Source organism: Macaca mulatta, chromosome 13 (assembly GCF_049350105.2).
Source record: "Macaca mulatta isolate MMU2019108-1 chromosome 13, T2T-MMU8v2.0, whole genome shotgun sequence".
NCBI classification, from domain to species: Eukaryota; Metazoa; Chordata; class Mammalia; order Primates; family Cercopithecidae; genus Macaca; species Macaca mulatta.
Window position 1 is genome coordinate 26,075,494 of NC_133418.1, and position 22,138 is coordinate 26,097,631.

The window sequence follows — 22,138 nt, forward strand, 5'->3', positions numbered from 1 at the left end:
TGATGAAGCTTATAACCCAGGGACACTTTAATGTTCCTGCCACCCACTGACTGCTCACTTTTCAGGCACCTAGGGAGGGGATGGTGGTCTAGGACAGATCCTGTTCCTGAGGAGAGACCTGCTGGGCAAAGCACAGGCCCTCTCCTCGTTTTTTTTTTTTTTTAATTGAAATTTTAATTGAGACAATTGCAGATTTACAGGCAGTTGGAAAACAATACAAAGAGATCCCTTGTACATTTTGCCCAGTTTTCTCTAATGGTAACATTCTGGAAAACTAACATCACAGCCAGAATATTATCCCACCTCTGTTATTCAGATTTCTTCCATTTTGCTTATATTCATGAATGTGTGTTTAATTATATACAACGTTATCACCTATGTAGCTTCGTGTATCCACCTGCACAGTCAAGATACTAAACAGTGTCATCACCTCAGGGTCCTTTCTGTCCCCCACCTCTTTTTGAACCATTTTAACCATTTTAAAGTATACAGTTTGGTGGCATTAAGCACACTCACGCTGTTGTGCAACCATCACCAACCATCTGTTTCCAGAACCTTTTTCATTTTCCCGATTTCTCCCGTTTGAGTCACTGAGTTATTTCTGGAGAAATGCCCCGCGTGGGACTCCAGGTGCCTGGAAACTGACGTGTCTTCACAGGGAGCCCAGGGCAGCACTGGGGAAAATACAACTCAGCACATGGAAGATCTGCTGCCTCCAAATAATGAGGAAAGGGTTATGAAGCTCAGAGAATAGAGGTCAATGCGTGATAGATTTCAACTCAATAACTGTCACAGGAGGTGCCATTTACTTTAGTTCTTGAAGCATATGTATTGTTTCAGTAGATGGAGCCAAGGGGCATGGAGAGGTTGACTGAGCCATTTCATCCTGCAGGTTCCTAAAAATCATCATGATATGACAATTCCATTCTGTACCTTAACTTCACACCCTACGCACACAGTGAAAATGCTCCCAGTCACCATTTCCATCTCCTTTGCTCTGCAGTGCTGGCTTCCTGAGCATCTCCCTGCAGCCCAGCACCAAGCCTCCAGGACTTGGGAATCTCTTGCACTGGAGCTACTGGCCTTAAGATTTCTGATGATGGCCACCAGGAAAGGCCGTTAGTTGCAAACTCAAATGCACTCTCTGGTGTAACGTGTATGACCACAGGGAGCAGTGGTGCTGCTGTGACTTAGAAAGCTCTGTATTTTTTCAAAGGTGGCAGATACTACTCAGCTCTAGCCTATTTTGCCAGATCTTCAGTTTTTTTTGTTTGCTTTTGTTTTCCAAGAGAAGTCAAAAATCCTAATTTTAAAATGTGAAATTTCCCAATTTTTAAACATTGGTGGATCAATTTAAAAACACTTGCCCCTTGGCTGGGCATGGTGGCTCACGGCTATAATACCAGCACTTTGGGAGGCTGAGACGGGTGGATTGCTTGATCTCAGGAGTTCGAGGCTACCCTGGGCAACATGACAAAACACCATCTCTATAAAAAATACAAAAATTAACCAGGTGTGGTGGTGCATGCCGGTGGTCCCAGCTAGTTGAGAGGCTGAGGTGGGAGGATCACTTGAGCCTAGGAGGTCAAGTGAGCTGTGATCAGGGCCTCTGCACTCCATCCTGGGCAACAGAGCAAGACCCTGTATCCAAAATACATAAATAAACTAAACACTGGGGAGCCCTACAGCAGGAGTCTGCAAGCCAGTTTCAGCCTGTGGCTGCAGTTTGGAATCACTGCTGTCAACAGCCAGTTCTCCCTGTTAGACCTTAAGGGAGTGAACAGAAGTGACCATATCCAGTCTTTGAGGCTCTTTCCTGACTTGCACTCAGCTTGGCTTCCTTAGATCTGGGAATGCCGTTACAGAGGCCATTCCAGCCTGACATTTGGAAATTTGAAGCACCACCATGGGGCCCAGCTCTCACCTGATGTTCTCATTGGGTACTTTCCCGTATCTCTTGATGGCCGAACACTCATTCTTGTGGTTCAACCAAGCATCTTTCTGGCAGGTGCGGTCGCAGTAATGGGCAAACTTGCACTGCCCACAGCGATGGAGCTTCTCCTGCCTCTTGAAGCAGGTGTGGCACACAAAATTAACAAGGCTGGAAATGGAGAGAGAAGACACGTGATTGGGAGCACAGTGGAAAGGGCACCATACAGCCAGTGGAACACGGCATTCTGGTACTGGGTTCAGCTGACTGGTCCTTGTCTGTCTAAACTTCAGATTTCCATCTTCCAAAATGAGGCGCCTGGGCTTCCAAAGGCCCTTCTCGGCAATAACAATTCCTTTAGCAATTTTTTTTTGTTTGTTTCTTGAGACGGAGTCTCGCTCTGTCGCCCAGGCTGGAGTGCAGTGCCACGATCTCGGCTCACTGCAACCTCCACCTCCCAGGTTCAAGCAATTCTTCTGCCTCAACCTCCCAAGTAACTGGGATTATAGGCACGTGCCACCACACCCGGCTAATTTTTGTATTTTTAGTACAGACAAGGTTTCACCACATTATTCAGGCTGGTCTCGAACTCCCAACAAGTTATCCACTCACCTCGGCCTCCCAAAGTGCTGGGATTACAGACGTGAGTGCCCACACCTGGCCTACCAAATATTTTTAAGTGACCCCCATGTGGAGGACACTCTTATCCTCTGCATATAAGCCCTTCAATTCAGGAAGGGTAAATTCATGACCTACGTGTGTTAGGCATTGGGAATACCACAAATTACTAGAGAAACAATTGAACGTGCAGTGTGGTGAATACTATGACAGGGCAGCACAGGGGGGTCCTAGACTCTTTGGAGAAGACACTTGAATTCCTTATGATACCCTCGCCCAAAGTCACAGGTCATTGGCACTGTGTTGGAGGGGGCATTTTGGCGACATGTCTTTCTCATTGTTGAAATGTAGTGTCCCCTTTCCCAAAGTACAACAAATCATAATGATCTACAGTAGGATGGGACAAGAGCATCATAGTATTGTATGCAAAAGAATATCTACACACTATGATATATGTCACAGTCTGTGTGTTTTGCAACAGTAAAGAATGACAGGGTTACTGATTTCACTGTCATTGACGTATTCTCCCAGCTCACAGCGAGGATGGAAGTGATGAAGAGGAAAATGCAAGCCCATTCGATGGGTGAGGGAGAGAGTTGTGAGAAGATGAGGATCCTCGCCCGGTGCTTCCAGCCTCTTAGTGTTCCCATTAGAGAGCCCTGTGTCCCCCATGTTAAATCCATCATTCAAACAGAAAAGGGCATAGGCTCCATAGGAAATGTATTTCAGGACATAGCCTGACATCCAGAGTGGGGGAAATCTGGTATGATGCACAGAATCTCTGGGCCTCAACCTCATGCTCCTGCAATGTGAGGAAGAGAAATCCCAACCACTGAAGCAAAGAAATAATGAAAACCAGTTCAATGATCTGCAGGGGAGCACTGAGCTCCTGGGAAGCAAGTGGATGGGTAAACTCAGGTAGGAGTCCACAGTCTAAACAGGGACCTCAAAAGTATAAGAACACAGGAGCTTTTAAAACCGCAGAATTCTAGAGCCTGGAGGGAGAAACTTCCACAGAACATTCAAGCACAGAAATCTTTTGTGTACATCCCTGACCATGAATATTCTAATTCCCACAGTGAAAAGGAGTTCGCTGTTTCTGAGAACAGTCAGTTCATTGTTGGCCAGTCCTAATTGTTGCAAACTTCCTCCTTGTGTTAAGCTTGAATTTGCCTCCCCAGAAAACCTACTCCTGTACCCTAATTTGGCCTTCTGGGTCCTTGCCCAATGGAACAAGCCTGGTCAGATCAGTTCTTCAAGAATTTGAAGACCACTGCCTTGCTTCCCATTCATTTCTCTCCTCCAAGTTAAATACTCCCAGATCTTTAAACAATTCCTTGTACATGGTTTCTAGAATTCTTGCACCTTTCTAGTGGCCTCTGATATATCTACAGAAATCCCTGTAGCCACAAGAGGGTGGGTTTAGCTGAGAAATCAAGCAACATGTGCTGGCCAGTGCCAGGGGGTCAGGCTCACGGACCAGCCCAAAGGCCAGGCCTGACCCTTGAGCCTGACCCCTAGCACTGATCCCAGCATGGCATCTAGAAGGGGATAGACAGGTGCAGAGCCAGCTGAGGGCACGGCAGAGGTTACTGCTCTATGCTACATCCTGGACTTCCTAAAGTCCAGGCAGTTTTCAGCCTCTGGCTGGCCAGCTCAACACACCGTTGTATCCCCATCCACTAGGAGGTGCATTGCTACTAATTTGTTAACAATCATAAAGTACTCGAGGGCATGAAAGGTCAGTGTTTATTTCTAATTTAGAGCAGATTCAAGGTTATCCTCACAGTAACAGCTTCCTCGCCCTTAAACTTGCCTTCCCTTAAACTTTCCTAGTGAACGAGGAGGAGAAGAATCACACTAGCATACTGAGAACTGCACAGGTTCCCCAGCCCGTCATAACTAGGCCACAGAGGGTGCACCCTCCCTGAGAACGTCATTTGTCATAAGTGCCCCAGCAGAATAGAGCACATGGGGCCTACAGGGAACCCTGGCCACTTAGTGAACTCTCTAAACCCCTGCCGATGGAGAGCAATGAATTTCTTACATCTACCTCAAGTCAGGATTGCATTTTCTGGCAGGAATTTGCAGTTCATTAGCAGGAACTGGACTGCTGAAAAATCCAAGTAAATTGGATTCCAAGAAGGCTCCAAATCTTGTCTCCTGGCCAAACACAGGTGAGAGCTTGGGTGTCAACACCTCACAATTATGGTGCCCAGAGCAGAGTATACTATTCAGATGTGGTGCCATGCACGCTTGCCGGATCTCCACATTGTGCTTCCATTAGTTTCTTTAGTGAAAACCTCACATTAATTTAGAGTCAAACGGCCGGGTGCAGTGGCTCACACCTGTAATCCCAGCACTTTGGGAAGCCGAGGCGAGCGGATGACCTGAGGTCAGGAGTTTGAGAACAGCCTGGCCAACATGGTAAAACCCTGTCTCTACTAAAAATACAGAAATTAGTTGGTCATGGTGGCACATGCCTGTAATCCCAGCTACTTAGGAGTCTGAAGCAGGAGAATTGCTTGAACCCAGGGACAGAGATTGCAGTGAGTCGAGATCGTGCCACAGCAATCCAGCCTGGGTGACAGAGCAAGACTCTGCCTCAAAAAAACAAAAAAAAAAAGAAAGAAAGAAAGAAAAAAAAAATTAGGGTCAAATTACAAGTATAGTCAGTAGAACCTCCCAAGCTTTCTCAAAGGTGCTGCAGTCAAGCCAGAGTTTCCACTCTGTTTGTCTACACAGCATTGCATTTTCTAGACATCTTTATGGAGGTATGATTGACATACAATAAGTGTTAAAAAAAAAAAAAAAGAACACTTTGATAGGTTCTGACATATGCATCTACCCACAAAACCATCATCACAATCAAGATAATAAACATATCCAGGCTGGGCACGGTGGCTTACACCTGTAATCCCAGCACCTTGGGAGGCCAAGGCAGGTGGATCATCTAAGGTCAGGAGTTTGAGACTAGCCTGGCCAACATGGCAAAATCCAGTCCCTACTAAAAATACAAAAATTAGATGGGCGTGGTGGCACGTGTCTATAGTCCCAGCTACTCAGAAGGCTGAGGCAGGAGACTTGCTTGAACCAGGGAGGCGGAGCTTGCAGCGAGCCAAGATTGCACCACTGCACTCCAGCCTGGGCGACAGAGTGAGACTCTATCTCGAAAAAATTAAAAATAAAAAATAAAAATAAATAAATAAGTAACGACTACATCCATCAGCCTAAAAGCTCCTTTGTGACACTAAATTTTTAAACTTGAAGTGGAGTCTTCACATTTATTCCTAACTGATGGTTTTCAGTGTAGCATTCCAAAACGTCAAGGTCATTTTGAATTTTCTTCTGTCATCTTTCATATTGGTATGCTAATCTCTGAGTCATCTGCAAATTTCAGAGTCTGTCTTAGGTTAGGAACGAGGAAGGAGGAGCAGATGTCCACCTCTGGGGCATCAGGGCTCATACCAGGAATACAAACCCAAGGCAGGAGAGAATGGGAGGAGAGCCAAGAGGTGGTCTGGAGAGGGAACAGTTAGACACAAGCACAATCATGCTGTCTGTCCCTTGTAACCGGTCACTTGTAACTTTATGCTTGTCTGTTCCAAGGTCGCCCATCAGAGAGCGACCCCACACCAGAACTACTCTCATATTTTACACCCAAATTGACATTTTAGAATAGCCTAGTACAATATCCTCATCTTTTTATTCATATACATATATTCACACATTCATATTTCATGTATACACTAATATGTGTGCCTCCCAAACAAAAACATTACTCTTCACAATTCTGTTTTATTGTTTTAAATTTCAAACACAAATGAAAATCACCTAGGTAAACACTTCGAATAACAAATTTTGAGTCTTCATCTTTATAGTCACTGCTTATTTCTAATCTACTTAAAAATGTGGGAATATATGGTATCACAAGGATTGGAGACATAGACTGTGGCCAACACAATCTGGAATAACTCTGAAGTTTAAGAATTTACTTTCACAATGAACACATGTAGTTGAGTCCACATGGCTGACTGTATAACCGAAGGTCCTCAGAATTAACTTCCAGGCAGAATGCAATGTTTATTAAAAGATAGGCAATTTTAAAATGTGCTAAAATGAGGTTTACCCAACAGCAGTTTTTCAGAACTTAGACTCATACGGATTTTGTAGTGAGGAGAAGTATTTTATCCTTGACATTGTTTAGAATTGCTGGTACATGGTGATAACAAAAAAAGATTGACTTTTATTGTTTTTTGTTTTTTGTTTTTTGTTTTTTGTTTTGAGACAGAGTCTCGCTCTGTAGCCCAGGCTGGAGTGCAGTGGCATAATCTAGGCTCACTGCAATCTCTGCCTCCCAGGTTCGAGTGATTCTCCTGCCTCAGCCTCCCGAGTAGCTGGGATTACAGGCACCCGCCACCATGCCTGGCTAATTTTTGTATTTTTTAGTAGAGATGGAATTTCACCATGTTGGTCAGGCTGGTCTGGAACTCCTGACCACCTCAGCCTCCCAAAATGCTGGGATTATTGTTTTTCAATTCTGTACAAAGACCCCTTACTAATGACCTTATTGTAGACATCAGGAATGGACCCCTCACACAACCCTGTCCTTACTTAGTCCATGCTGCTTGTGAGGTTTATTACGGCAAGTTTTCCTAGCCTGGCTCCAAGAGAAAGAATATGTCTCCCCTGGCATTTGCCTCCAAGCTCCCATGAACTAACTTAATACACTTCTACTAGGGCCTGATTAGAGAACAATCTATCTGCTATTAACTGTAGCTATATTATGTCCCTAAGAATAAATTCCAGTGACATGACCCTCATGTTCTCAAAGTCACTAATAACCACCGTGACCAGGAGACAGAACCTTAAGGTGCTGCAAAGCAGCCTTCACTCAAGATTGGGTGACAGGAAGAACATTACACTTATATAATCATTTTATCAGGCTTTGGATCAATTCATGTTATGTCCATGAGATTCTTTGCTATTAAATAATTCATGTTATGTCATGAGATTCTTTGCTATTAAATAATTCATGTTATCTCATGAGATTCTTTGCTGTAATAAACTTCAAATACTTTTCATAAAAAGAAAATGTGATCAATGATTTCTTTTCCCATAGTGAACTTGGGTGGGTTCCAAATATGAACCACCAAATAGTTCCTTCAGGATCACAGATCTATTTTATATCCCATTCTGTAATTTTGCTAGGGCCTAGAGCCAATTTTTAAAAGCTGGTGAAACCCGGGAAGCATTGAGTTATCTTTCTTAAATGTAGGCTTCCTTTGGGATGAAGCTGACCTTCTCTCTATGCCCGCAGCTGCTGGTAGGGCTTAGCCACAAGACTGGAGCTGGGGAGAAGGAGGATGCAGAGTCGAACTTCTGGAACTTCAGTGTGCACACACGTCACCAGCAATTTTGTTAAAACTCGGGTTCAGATTTAGTATGTGGGGTGGGGGCTGGGATTCTGCATTTCTAACAAGCTCCCAGGCAATACTGATGCTTCAACTTTGAGTAGCAAGAATGTGGAGATGAGAGAAAACCCAAATCCTGCTCCTTCTGGTGGGATACACCGAGATGTGTCAAGTAGACAGGAAAGGGAAATTTTTTGTTTTATTTCAAATCTAGTCCAAAATTTTTTTAAGCCTGTCCCTCTGGTTCCCATCTCCCCTCCTTGGCATGGGGTTGGGTGTTACGGAAGGTCAAACCTAGAGTTGGTCAGAGCCGGGTTCTTCTCCTGACTCCAGTATCTACTGGCTGTGTGACCTTGAGCAAGTCCCCTGACTTCTCCAAGCTTTTGTTTCCTTATGTGAAAATGGGAGTAGCAACACCTAGATCTTGCTATCTTTTAGACCACTGACCAGTACTTTTGAATGAAATATACTATTTTTAAAAATTCAAGCAAGATGAAAATTACAAAGAAGTTCTGAAATCTCACCACTCTCATAGTGATTTTAGGGTTAAAAGAAATCACACGTGTAAGGTGGTCTGCACAGAGCCTGGCACTGGATAAGTGCTCAGTGGACATCAGCCCAAGCCACCCATCCTGCCTGTCACTCAGACAGGGCTGGGCCAGGTTAATCACCGAGTTCCTCTCATCCCCAGCGCCAGCTTATTCCAGGCAGCTACCAGAAAGGAAGACAGCGCAGCTACAGGAGAACATTGTATGGGGACAAGGGCACTCCCCTGACAGAAATGCCCATCCTGGCCAGGCACGGTGGCTCATGCCTGTAATCCCAGCACTTTGGGAGGCCGAGGAGGGCAGATTATGAGGTCAGGTGTCTGAGACCAGCCTGACCAACATAGTGAAACCCTGTCTCTACTAAAAATACAAATAACTAGCCAGGTGTGGTGGTGGGCGCCTGTAATCCCAGCTACTAAGGAGGCTGAGGCAGGAGAATGGCAGGAGAACCTGGGAGGCGGAGCTTGCAGTGAACCAAGATCGTGCCACTGCACTCCAGCCTGGGCGACAATGTGAGACTCCATCTCAAAAAAAAGAAAGAAAGAAAGAAATGCCCATCCCTCCCCCACCTTACTGGCCCCAGTGCAGGAGAGCGTCCAAATGACACGAAGTCCTAAAGCCACTTTTTGGATTCCGAGAAAGAGCATTTGTCCCAGGCAGGCTTAGCTGGGTGACCTTCAGCAAGTCTCGTTTCTCCCCAGTCTCATATTCCTATTCACACCAAAAGGTATCAACTCCCACTTACACAGCACTTTGCCATTTCAAAGAGATGTTTTTAGTGATTCGTTTTTTAAAAAATCTTCACAGCAACCTTTAGAGTAGCCATAATCATTATCCTCACAGGGATATTATTCTCTTAAGAGTCCCTGACGCCGGACTCTACTCCCAGCACACAGAGGGCGGATGCAGCTACAAAGTCCACCTGCTTGGCCTGCAGCCTTGAATGTGCCTGCTCCAGCAGCTGGTCCCCTCTCACTCTGCTCTGCAGCCCTGCTGGATTCTGCGATCTGTCAGAGTGAAGAGGGCTGGAAAGGCAGCTGCTGCTCAGCTCCTTGTATGGAAATAGTTGCTCACGGACAGATACATGCAAAGACAAGGTGCCTGCATGGTGGGCAAGCCCCCTAAAAACTCAGCAAGAGAGGACTGGACCAACAGTTCAACAGTTCTGTCTTTCAGGGCTGCTTATAAACTCCCAGCCTGCCAGAAGGTCTCACCTCAAAAATTAGAGGGAAGTGTCTTTTTTTTTTTTTTTCTTTTTTAAGAGACAGGGTCTTTCTCTGTCCTCCAGGCTGGAATGCAATGGCGTAATCACGGCTCATTGCAGCCTCAAACTCCTGGGCTCAAGCGACCCTCCCACCTTAGCCTCCCTAGTAGCTGGGACTACAGGCACAGGCCACCAGGCTCGGCTTGATTTTATTTTTTTTTGTAGAGACGGAGTCTTATTATGTTGCCCAGGCTGGTCTCAAACTCCTGAGTTCAAGTAATCTGCCTGCCTCAGCTTCCCAAAATGCTGGGATTACAGGCATGAGCCACCTCGCCCAGCCTGTGAGTAGATGTCTTAAAGAACATCTCGTCCCTCAAGTACCCAGATAACTTCACAATATTTTAAATTCTTTTTCTCATTCCTTCTTTTTTTCTTCTTTCCCTCTGTCTTTCCTTCCCTCCCTGCCTCTTTCTGCAAGTATTTGTTGAGCATCTGTTATGTGCATTGAGCTAGGTAATAGACGGCCTTAGAAGATAAAGGAGACACCGACCTTGCCTTCAAGCAGTCCCCAGGCTGGGATGGGACATAAACACGTATAAACAAGGCAGGACCCACAACATTCCACGAACATGGTAACTTGCTGTAAGTTTCGAGGAAGAGAGACTACTTCAACGGAGGTAGGGGAGGCAATCTAGAAAGGCAATCACCTACGAGATGAGGAGGCATTGTTCTGACCTCGAGAGATGGGCTGAGTTTGTACTCAGAGAAGGTAGAGGTCTTCCAGAAAGAGGAACTGATATGAGGCAAATGTGTCCATGTCAGGGTATACATATAGGAGACAAAGGTAGCCGCTGGATGAGATCATGAGATTCATGTTTGCACTGACTGTTAAATACCTTGACATAAGAAGTCAGTGGGGGCCAGGGGCAGTGGCTCACACCTGTAATCCCAGAACTTTGGAAGGCTGAGGCAGGAGGATCACTTGAGCCCAGGAGTTTGAGATCAGCCTGGGCAAAATAGTGTCCAGTAGAGAACACTGTCTCTACAAAAAACAAAAATAAAACATTAGCCAGCCATGGTGGTGGGCACCTGTAGTCCCAGCTACTCCAGAGGCTGAGGTGGGAGGATGGCTTGAGCCCAGCAGGTAAAGGCTGCAGTGAGCCATGACTGTGCCATGACACTCCAGCCTGAGCAATAGAGTGAGACCCTATCTAAAAAAAAAAAAAAAAAAAAAAAAAAAAGAATTAGAAGGTACTGTTTTCTTGGATCAAGCCTGGATATTGCCAATTTATTTTTAACATCCCTTTTTTTATTAAAACACCAACTCTCAAGATTTTCTCTGCCACAGCTCACATACCCTACGAAGACCTGTATATATTTACATGACCTAGCTGAAGCACACCCCTCAATTCATGTTCAGAACACATGCTCGGATGTGAGTGGGTAAAGATAGCATTATTATGGGGACAACCTGCCATTTGATCTAATCCATCTTTAAAAGGCAATCATTCTCAGACTTCTGGATTTAAGAATTATTGAGCGATATTTAGCAATACAACTCACAATAGACTGTGTAACATATCGACATGTCATGCCTCTGTAGCTGAAAGTGCCAAATGAAAAGCAGAATTCTAAATCAACTGTGGTTATTCTCAACATCCAATGCAAACATTCAAGGCTGTCACTTGAATACTTTAACACTTACTCATTTTCCGAACTAATTGTTCCAGAATTTCTCTAATCCTTTCATTAAATTATTTCCATTTATAGCATCATTTATCCCCCACTAACCAGCCACCAGCTGTTATCAGATTAAAGGCCACATGTGTGTTTGTGTGTCTGCCAGGGCTAGTCCTGCCATTGCCACAGGCTCACACAGAATTACACTGACTAAACCCCACCGGCTCTGCTGCACCTAAGAAAGCTCATAACTGGTTCCATTTTCAAAAAAAGCCTGGTTGTCAGTAATTTATTTACAAATACTCAACTCTTTCTCATGTTCCCCACTATCTTTTTACCTATACACACACTATATATACATAATCTCCTGAACACTTTCAACTTTGTAACCAGAATAATTTAGAGACTGTTCAAGTTTTTATTTAAAAAACTTTAAAAAAATCCACTAACTGTCCTTGCTCCTTCTTAGCATATTTTGTGATGAATTGGATCAATCTAGAAAATTCTTATTGGTTGGGGTAGACTAAATAATAGCCCCCCAAAAATTGTCAATGTCCTAATCCCCAGAACCTGTAAATAGGTCACATTACATGGCAGAGGAACTTTGCATGTGTGATTAAGTTAAAGACCTTGAGACAAGGACAGTATCCCGAATTACCTAGGTGGGCCTAATGTAATTGCAAGGTCCTTCAGAGGAGGCAGGAGGTCAGAGGGTAACAAGATGTTACAGTGCTGGCTTTAAAGATTCAGGAAGGGGGCCATGAGCCAAGGAATGTGGGCAGCCTCAAGAAGATGGAGATAGTGAAGAAACAGAAGTATCAGCCTGTTTTTAGACTTCTAACCTCCAGGACTATAAGATAATAAACTTGTGTTCTTTTCAGCCATTGAAGTTACAGTAGTTTGCTACAGCAGCAAAAGGAACTAAAGGCTGGGTGCCTAGGGGCTCAAGCTTGTAATCCCAGCACTTTCGGAGGCTGAGGCAGGCAAATCTCTTGAGGTCAGTAGTTTGAGACCAGCCTGGGCAACATGGTGAAACCCCATGTTCTTTCCCTCTCTCTTTCTCTCTCTTTCCTTCCCTCCCTGATTCTTTCCACAAGTATTTATTGAGCATCTGTTGTGTGCATCGAGCTAGGTAACAGAGGGAAGAACTAGACATAAAGGAGTAATAAACAAATGAGTTATGCATATACTTAAAAATTGAGGGCATCAGCCGGGTGCGGTGGCTCACACCTGTAATCCCAGCACTTTGGGAAGCCGAGGCAGGCAGATCATGAGGTCAGGAGATCGGACCATCCTGGCTAACACGGTGAAACCCCGTCTCTACTAAAAAAATAAAAAAAAAAAATTAGCCTGGCGTGGTGCAGGCACTTGTAGTCCCAGCTACTCGGGAGGCTGAGGCAGGAGAATGGCGTGAACCCGGGAGGCGGAGCTTGCAGTGAGCCGAGATTGCGCCACTGCACTCCAGCCTGGGCCACAGGGAAAAAAAAAAATTGAGGGCATCAAAAGAAAACAACAATTCATAATAAAAAATTCAACTTAAAACAATACTAAGATAAGTTTTAACAGATTTAATTGACAAACATGAAAAAGTGAAGTAGTTTTCTGTGTTGGCCAGTATTGGGATGAGGAGGCAACTCCTGTGCTGCTAGTAGAAAAATGTATGTTCTCCTTTGGTGAGGTAATTTGGAAATCTATATCAAAAGCCTTAAAAATGTCTTTTGAATTCAAAATTTGTACTTGTAGGAATTTGTCTTTAATACATAATCAGAGATATATGGGAAGATCTACTAGGAAAAAGAGCAGACCCTTGACATCCAAAACAAAGCATCTACGAATTAGTTCAGCCCTTGTAGAAAGCAGCCTGGAGAGTTCCCCAAAAACTAAAACTAGAATTACCATTCGACCCAGCAATCCCATTACTGAATATCTACCTGAAGGAAAATAAATCATTCTACCAAAAACACACGTGCACTCATATGTTTATCACAGCACTATCCACAGCAGCAACGACATGGAAACAACCCAGGTGCCTATCAATGTTGGATTATATAAAGAAAACATGGTGCATATATACCCTGTAATACTACACAGCCGTTAAAAAAGAACAAAATCATGTCCTTTGCAGCAATATGGGTGCAACTGGAAGCCATTCTCCTAAGCAAATTAATACAGAAACAGAAAACCAAATAACACGTTTTCATTTTGAAGTGAGAGATAAACATTGGGTACATATGGACACAAAAATGTGAACAATAAACACTGGAGATTCCAAAAGGGGAGAGGGAGAGAGAGGGGCAAGAGTTGAAAAGCTATCTATAGGGTACCATGTTCACTACTTGGGCAAGCAGATTATTAGAAGCCCAAACCTCAGCATCCCACAATATGCCCATGTAGCAAACCTGCACATGTACCCCCAAAATCTAAAATAAAAATTAAAAAAAATATGGCATCTAATTAAATTAATATACAAGTCAACAAAAAGAATACTATGCAGCCATTAAAATGGTGTAGAAGGATATTAATGGTTTTGAAAGTTGTTCACAACATCTTATGAAGTAAATAAAACAGGTTACAAAATAATCCAGCTTTTTTGAGAGAAAAAGTATATACAACTTAATTACATTGAACTTGAAATTATTAAATGCACCATTTTTATTCATTACTAAGAAATTAAAAAAATATACCAATTAAACCATAATGAGCCATAGATTTTAGGATACATTATGATTTCAGAGAAGTTAAAATATGTATTCTGGAATTGATAAATATAGCATATTATGTATGTCCCATTTTCCCTCCATTCTGAAATAAACTTCTTTTCCCATATTTTAATATCCAGAATTTAGGGATATTTTGTGTCTTACAATCAAAGCATACATTTAATGTAGTGTTTCTGCCAGGCGCAGTAGCTCACACCTGTGATCCTAGCACTTTGGGAAGCCAAAACCGGCAGATCACTTGATGCCGGGAGTTGGAGACCAGCCTGAGCAACATGGTGAAACCCTGTCTCTACTAAAAATACAAAAATTAGCTAGGTGTGGTGGCGTGCACCTTCAGTCCCAGCTACTCGGAAGGCTGAGGCAGAAGAATCACTTGAGCCCAGGTGGCAGAGTTTGCAGTGAGCTGAGATCTCACCACTACACTCCGGCCTGGGTGACAGAGCAAGATTTCATCTCAAAAAGTAAAAATAATAACAATAATAATGTAGTGTTTCTTCCAGGACTCCCACCCCACCTATAACTCACCAGAATCAAGAAAATATTATATATGCATTGTATTTGCATCAGAAAACAAGGAGGATATACACCAGAATGTTAATAGTTGGGGGGTTTTTTTCCCCCAAATGATAAGATTGCAGAGAATTATTATTTTCTTCCTTAACAACAATAAAAAAAATCAGCATTGCGAATTCCCAGGTTGCCCCATGCTATGTAGAAGCTAGGAGGATCACTTGGGCTAAGGTACCACAGAGCTCCCACTCACTGTCCTCCTGAGAAGTGGAAAACCTCAAAGTGAAGAGTTAAAGGGGCAGAGAGCAATTTTACCCACTCATGCATCACCCCCGGTATCTCAACTACCATAAAATGATGTGTCCAAAAAAGGCAACTCCTTGGTAAAGGTACTTCACTCCCTTCTAGCACCCAACCACAATGCCTAAGGGGATGGCAAATAGACTTCATTTTTAAATGCTAGTTCTCATTGATTGGTAGTAGCTCCCTGGAGGACCTGCTGGAAGGGATTCTGAGACCAAATTGGAATTCAGGAGGAAGGTGTGCCTGATTGATTAGTCAGGCCTAGCACTTAATCCAAGTGCTACATAGTAGCTAGGCCTGAAAGAATTTTCCCAGCTTTATTCTCGCTTTCTTACCTTCAAGAAGAGTACCTGTTTTTCTAATCATCAAAGGTGAAAAGATCTTAACCAGACTAAGGACCATAATTTAAGGGCCTGGAATGTTACTGCTAATGCTAAACTAAGCCCATTCTAGCAAAGACACAATTCAGGTTTACAAACCAGCATTTCACAGTATGGCATTATATTTTAAAGTCAAAGAACACATATATTACTGGCTTAGTAATTACACTCCTGTGATACACACCTCATGTATCTGCTTTCCAAGAGATAGGAACAAAAATGTTCATAGCAACCATTCACAGGAGAATGGAAAAATAAATTTGGTACACAGACACACACAAAGTTTATTCACTTTATTAGTTTCACAAAACCATACAGATGAATAATAAACATTTGAGTGAAAGAAGCAAGGGACATAAAACCACATATAATATTGTACCTTTGTTTAAAAGATCAAAAACAAAACATAACTAATTATATATTGTTTAGAAATATGTGACTGTGATTAAACTATTACTTTTTTTTTTTTTTTTTTGAAACATAGTCTTGCTCTGTCACCCAGGCTGGAGTGCAGTGGCACGATCTTGGCTCCTTGCAACCTCTGCCTCCTGGGTTTAAGCGATTCTCTCGCCTCAGCCTTCTGAGTAGCTGGGATTACAGGCACCTGCCATCATGCCCGGCTAATTTTTCTATTTTTGTAGAGACAGGGTTTCACCATATTGGTGAGCCTAGTCTTGAACTCCTGACTTCAGGTGATCTGCCTGCCTGGGTCTCCCAAAGTGTGGGATTACAGGCATGAGCCACCACACCCGGCCAAAACTATTATTTAAAAGGCAGTAGAATATACAACACAAAACCTAGGATAATTACCTTTGGAGCAGGCATGGGACAGGATAGAGAAGATGTAACATATTGGAATATTCTAGTTAAGTTGGTTTGGTGTTGATCTATTGCTATGCTTTGTATAATATATGTTAGAATATATACAATATAATAGATAATATATATGTTAGAATATATAATACACAGTTTGAAAGAATTAATTTTCATTTAATGCAGTGCTCAATTAAAAATATAATCTTTCTCCACATTTCTGTGGAAGACTAGGAAAGCCTGTCTTGCCATAACATGGATTAGAATAAGCCAGTTTTATACAGTGACTTTTGTGGGTGATGAGTTCCACCTCTGCAATGAAGTTTCTCATCTACGGTGGCTGAGCCTCACCAGGAGCCTAAAGTGCATAAAACTTTCCTTTAATGCCTCTTTGGACTGTCTCTGGTATAACCAAAGAAAGCATAGCTCCCTCATCTGTGCAGTGACAAGTTTGGGTAAAGCATTTTTTGAAAAAAACTATCTCTTTTAGATTTTTTTTTCAATCATTTTAAAGGTCATTTATACCATTTATCCCACTTGTATTACTACTGTAAAAAAATATATGATTTTATGTAGTATTTATCCTCAATGTACATGAAGTGTTTTTATAGTTGTTACTTCAAATCAATGACAAATTATTTATAATAACAAAAACATGGAAACAATCCAAATGGTCAGTCATCAGCAGGTAATAGAACATGTAGCTCTCAAGTACTGTCTCTGAAGAGTGTATAATAGCACAGAAGACGTCAAAATTATTAAATGAAAAAGCATAATAGCTTCTATAATGAGTATATTACAGCCAAATGAAACCTATGTTTTAAAACAAACCAAAAATAGATACCCAACATGTTAAGAGTGGTTATCGTTGTGTGATATCTTACCTTTCTAAATTTTCTGAAATGACAATGCCTTGCTTTTATAATGGAATGAAAGCCCATTCAACTTTAACCTTCTTGAAATGGAACTGATTGGCTAGATTGACTTTGGGGAATTGGAGGCAGCAAATGGAGATGTTCTTCACAAGGCCAGGCAGTAACTCACTGGCAGCACCAGGATTAGTGTTGACAGTCCCTGTGTTTCTGGGTTGTGTTTTCACTCTGAATTCAGCTGACTCCCTAACTGTACTCACCCCTCCCCTGACACACACACATACACACACACACACAATTAATGAAATAAGACAAGCTCCCCCTGAAAAAGTCACCTCAGCCCCATATATTCCTCAGGTGGTGGTAAGCCATATGCCCCAGTTCACACCCTTTTCCCTGAAGGTCTTAGTGGGCAGGAAGACAAGAGAATGTGAATACTAATAAAGTTATCTCTGAGAAGCAGTGCCCTTTCCCAGGGTGGTCAGTGCAGCCAGCCAACCACAAAGCCTGGGTTATCAGACTCAAACCACATAGATGTCAAGCAGGTCACCCCAACCTTGATCTCAGAAAATATTGGCACTTTAATGTCATCACCATGTAAATTTGTTTAAAATTAAGATTTATTACTAATTTAAAAGCTTGGTAGTCTAGGGTGGCCAAGGTAGTGAAGAAGAGGGAATGTACATTTAACAGAGCCTGTTTGAAGAGCCTATAAAACTGAAAACATCACATCCTATGGCCCAGCAATTCCTCTTCTAGTCCTATGGCCTAGAGAACAATCGCACATATGTACAGGTAGACACGATCGAGGATTTTCATTTTTTTATGAAAAATTAAAAACCACCAATTGTCTCTCAATAGGTGAGAGACATGGATAAATAAAATGTCATATATTTATAGGATGAAATATTTAAAATTAAGATTGGTGATTCATATAGCATATGAATCTATATGTATAGCTCTATAAAGGAAAGAGATCTTTGGAATTTAAAAGAAGTATCTATAGATTTATAGTTCCTGCAAGGATAGACATCAAAAACATGTTGTTTAGGGAAAAGAGCAAGTTCTAAAACGACATCTGAAGTATGACACCATTTATGTAAAAAAAAAGAAAGAAAGAAAAGCAAACTACAGCCATCCATTTTGATAAATGCTGATATATACATGTAATAGCACAGGAACATTCTAGAAGGAAATACAATGAAATAATAGCAAAGGTAATATCTGAGGAAAGACAGAGGGGACTGGGATTGGATGATACTTTGATTTTTCAAGGATAAGTGGATTCCTGTGTTATTCATAATTATTAATATACAAACAGTTTATTATTTTTTTAAGTCTCAGCAATTACTTTATCTGGTAATATATTTATAATAAAAAAAAAGCTAAAAATATAGAGCTTTCTGTCGGAAATTGTTTCCCACAGCACCACACCCACCTTTCCACTCCCAGCACACCCTCTCAGCCAAGTTGCCCAATGTTGGGAGAAAGTGCCCCTGAAGCCTTTGCTCACCTTCACCATCCTTCTAGGAGCCACAGCAAATCACACTGGCAACGACCCCTTGCAGAAAAATTTATGCCAGAAAAGTTAGCTCTCAGAAGTGTCATTTTGTTCAAAAAAGAGCACATGAATTTTATCCCTTCCCCTGATGATTTTTGAGAGCAAAGTATTTTAGAGTTTGGCACCAGCCAAACCAACAGGAGAGAAGGCAACTCCCCACATTTCATACCTGTCAAAAACCACTGCGGAATAAGCCCGCTCAGCAAAGATGACATCTGCAGCCCAGAACTCCTTGGTGGCCTTCAGACCCCTGCCTTTGCCCTCAGCAGTGAAGACCTCCACATTCTCCATTCTCCCTATTGTCATCTCAGAGTCTGTCAGGCCAGCGCAGCAGATATTTAACACTGAGCCAAGTCTCTTGTCATTGCTATTTCAGCACCTTCAGCATCCCAAAGAGCAAGACTATAAATGGACAAGCCACCTCCCCTTCCCTGCCCGCTCTCAGCCACTGGGCCCTCACCTCCCCCTCTGCTACTTTTTCTGGAGGTGGGAATGGGACAGGCACGAGAACAAGTGAACTGGGAAGGGTTTCATTCATCACCCAGCAAAGCTAACAGAAGAGAAAATGACCATGGCTTAATATGGTTCTGGGATAGGACCTGAAAAGTTTTGAGAGGTTCCATTGCAAGCAGAAGCTCTGTATATGCTAAGTTCTGAACTGCAACAATCCTGTTCGGCTTTAGTTGGAGTAGGGAGCATTTGGTCAGGAGTGTATTTTTAGCAGCCAGATGCCTCTGTCAATCAAAAGCAGACAACTGGAGTAGTCCAAGAGAAACAAGGTGATATTTGCTGCTCTGGGACCCTTCAGCTGTCAGGCTTGCACTTTCTCAAGTGAGGTGGGCCCCTCGCCCCACCCTTTTCAGTCTCTCTCCCAAGGGTGGACTGTTTTCAGGAAGCAGCAGAAGCTAAACTGAGGGCTGGGCACGGTTGCTCATGCCTGTAATCCCCACCTTGGGAGCCTGAGGCAGGTGGATCACCTGAGGTCAGGAGTTCAAGACCAGCCTGACCAACATGGTGAAACCCCGTCTCTACTAAATATACAAAAATTAGCTGGGCGTGGTAGCAGGTGCCTGTAATCCCAGCTACTTGGGAGGCTGAGGCAGGAGAATTGCTGGAACCCAGGAGGCAGAGGTTGCAGTGAGCCGAGATTGCGGCATTGCACCCTAGCCTGGGCGACAGAGTGAGACTCCATCTCAAAAAAAAAAAGAAGAAGAAGCTAAACTGAGCCCTTGGCATATACGTAACAGTACTATTTAGGCTCCAAGGGGGCATTTTTCCTCTTCAGTGTCACCTAGGTCTCCCACAGCACCCCTACTCCACAGCTGTTCTTAGCACTGCTGGTGATGCTGGTATGCTGGAGGCAGGCTGGATACAGAGAAGGCAGGCTTTAAAAATAGCAACCCCCATCTCTATCTTTCTATCAAATTTCCTTTAACATGTGTCTGCTGCCAGGAAAATACCAACGTGCTCTGTCCTTCTTCTTACTCAGGAGTGAGGACACTGGAAAGACGAATCTAAAATCCCCATTGAACTAAATGCCACTGTTCTTGGCTATCAGGCAGCTCTCACTGAGGTTTAAAAGAAAGACACTTGCAGATCTGGAGCTCTGGCTTGACTTCCATGTAAGATTTTTAGTTCCTCGGATGCATCTACTTCCCGGGGGGGGCAGTGGGCGGGGGCATTTCCTGGATCTTTCTGAGTGTATGGTTTCGGAGTCAGATGAATCTGGGTTTGAATTCTGAGCCTGCTACTACCACTTGAGACGGAACCTGTGAAACAAGGGTGAAAATTTCTACCTCACTGGATTGTGAGAGTTAGGTAATATGTATAAAGGACATAACACAGCACGGAGCACTTCATAAAGTACTCATTAAGTGATAGCTATTTTATTTTATTTACTCTGTCACATTGTCCTCCCTAAACTATCAAGATGTACCAGAATTTTTTTTTTTTTTTTTTTTTTTTGAGAGGGAGTCTGGCTCTGTCGCCCAGGCTGGAGTGCAGTGGCCGGATCTCAGCTCACTGCAAGCTCCGCCTCCCGGATTCACGCCATTCTCCTGCCTCAGCCTCCCGAGTAGCTGGGACTACAGGCGCCCGCCACCTCGCCCGGCTAGTTTTTTTTTGTATTTTTTAGTAGAGATGGGGTTTCACCGTGTTAGCCAGGATGGTCTTGATCTCCTGACCTCGTGATCCGCCCGTCTCGGCCTCCCAAAGTGCTGGGATTACAGGCTTGAGCCACCGCGCCCGGCCAGATGTACCAGAAATTTTAACATGTCTTCAACCAACTGAATCTCCCAAAACCCCTTCGACTCTTGGAAGCATGTTGAAAGTTCATTGTCTTATCATATATCCTGAGTTTTAGATAAGAATACATAGCCATGAGAGCAAGAGAATGCCTCTGCGGCTTCTGATGTACCCTGAAGAGCAAAAGAACTTAAGACATGTAAAGTTAGGTGCCTCAAAAAGTAAACACTGCATGCTCCCAAGGGGAAAAACAATTCTACAAAACAGAGAGTTAAAAAAAGGGAAAGAAGGCCGGGCTCAGTGGCTCACGCCTGTAATCCCAGCACTTTGGGAGGCCGAGGTGGGTGGATCACTTGAGCCCAGGGGTTGAGACTAGCTTGGGCAACTTGGTGAAATCCCATCTCTACCAAAAATACAAAAAATAAACTAGGTATGGTGGGCGCATGCCTGTAGTCCCATCTACTCAGGAGGCTGAGGTAGGAGGACCACTTGAGCCCATGAGGCAGAGGTTGCAGGGAGCTATGATCGTACCACTGCACTCCAGCCTGGGTAACAGAGCAAGATCTTGTCTCAGAAAAAAAAAAAAAAAAAAGAAGGAAGGGAAGGGAAGGGAAAGGAAAGATGTTTTCAGGAAAGGAGAGGAAATATTAAAAAGGTTTTTTCACTGTAATCCCAGCACTTTGGGAGGCCAAGGCGGGCAGATCACGAGATCAAGAGATCAAAACCATCCTGCCTAACACGATGAAACCCCGTCTCTACTAAAAATACAAAAATTAGCTGGGCGTAGTGGCACACGCCTGTAGTCCCAGCTACTCAGGAGGCTGAGGCAGGAGAATCACTTGAACCCAGGAGGTGGAGGTTGCAGTGAGACAAGATCGCGCCACTGCACTCCAGTCTGGGCGACAGAGAGAGACTCCATCTCAAAAAAAAAAAAAAAAAAAAAAAAAAAGGTTTTTTCAATCCAGGTTGACTCCCAGTGAATACCCTTTATCCACATTGCCTACCAACTCAAGGTCTTGCAACAACTAGTCTGCCCTCAGTGGCCAGGGGCTCAGCCTGGCTCAGATGAGCTTGTTCCCTAGACTCAGCACTCTTGGAGCAGGTTCAGCCCAAGCCATGGTGAAAGAAGAAATTTACCTGCCCCAAGACCACACGGAGAGAGGAAGCCCAGGGCTCTAATTATACCTGTGGGCCTCAATCTTACCAGAATGATGGCTATTATATTATTAAAGGGTGGTAGACAGAATAACAGGCCCCAAAGATGTGCAGATTCTAATGCTTAGACCTGTGAATATGTTACCTTATATGGCAAAAGGAACTTTGTGAATGTGATCAAGTTAA

General features: G+C 43.3%; 1 protein-coding gene across 2 annotated transcripts in view; it reads right to left on the minus strand.

The window, feature by feature from the left end:
- SMYD1 (SET and MYND domain containing 1) overlaps positions 1 to 18,969 on the minus strand; it is a 44,481-nt gene extending 25,512 nt beyond the window's left edge. Inside the window, exons 1-2 of one of the 2 annotated variants that reach the window (XM_015112814.3) lie at positions 18,723 to 18,969; positions 1,925 to 2,101 (exon numbers count right to left, since the gene is read on the minus strand). In XM_015112814.3, coding sequence (XP_014968300.3) covers positions 1,925 to 2,101; positions 18,723 to 18,859 — 314 coding nt within the window. In that variant the 5' untranslated portion in view covers positions 18,860 to 18,969. The remainder of the gene's footprint in view (positions 1 to 1,924; positions 2,102 to 18,722) is intronic. The other variant, XM_015112815.3, reaches the window with a different exon arrangement.
- Positions 18,970 to 22,138: the final 3,169 nt, after the last annotated feature.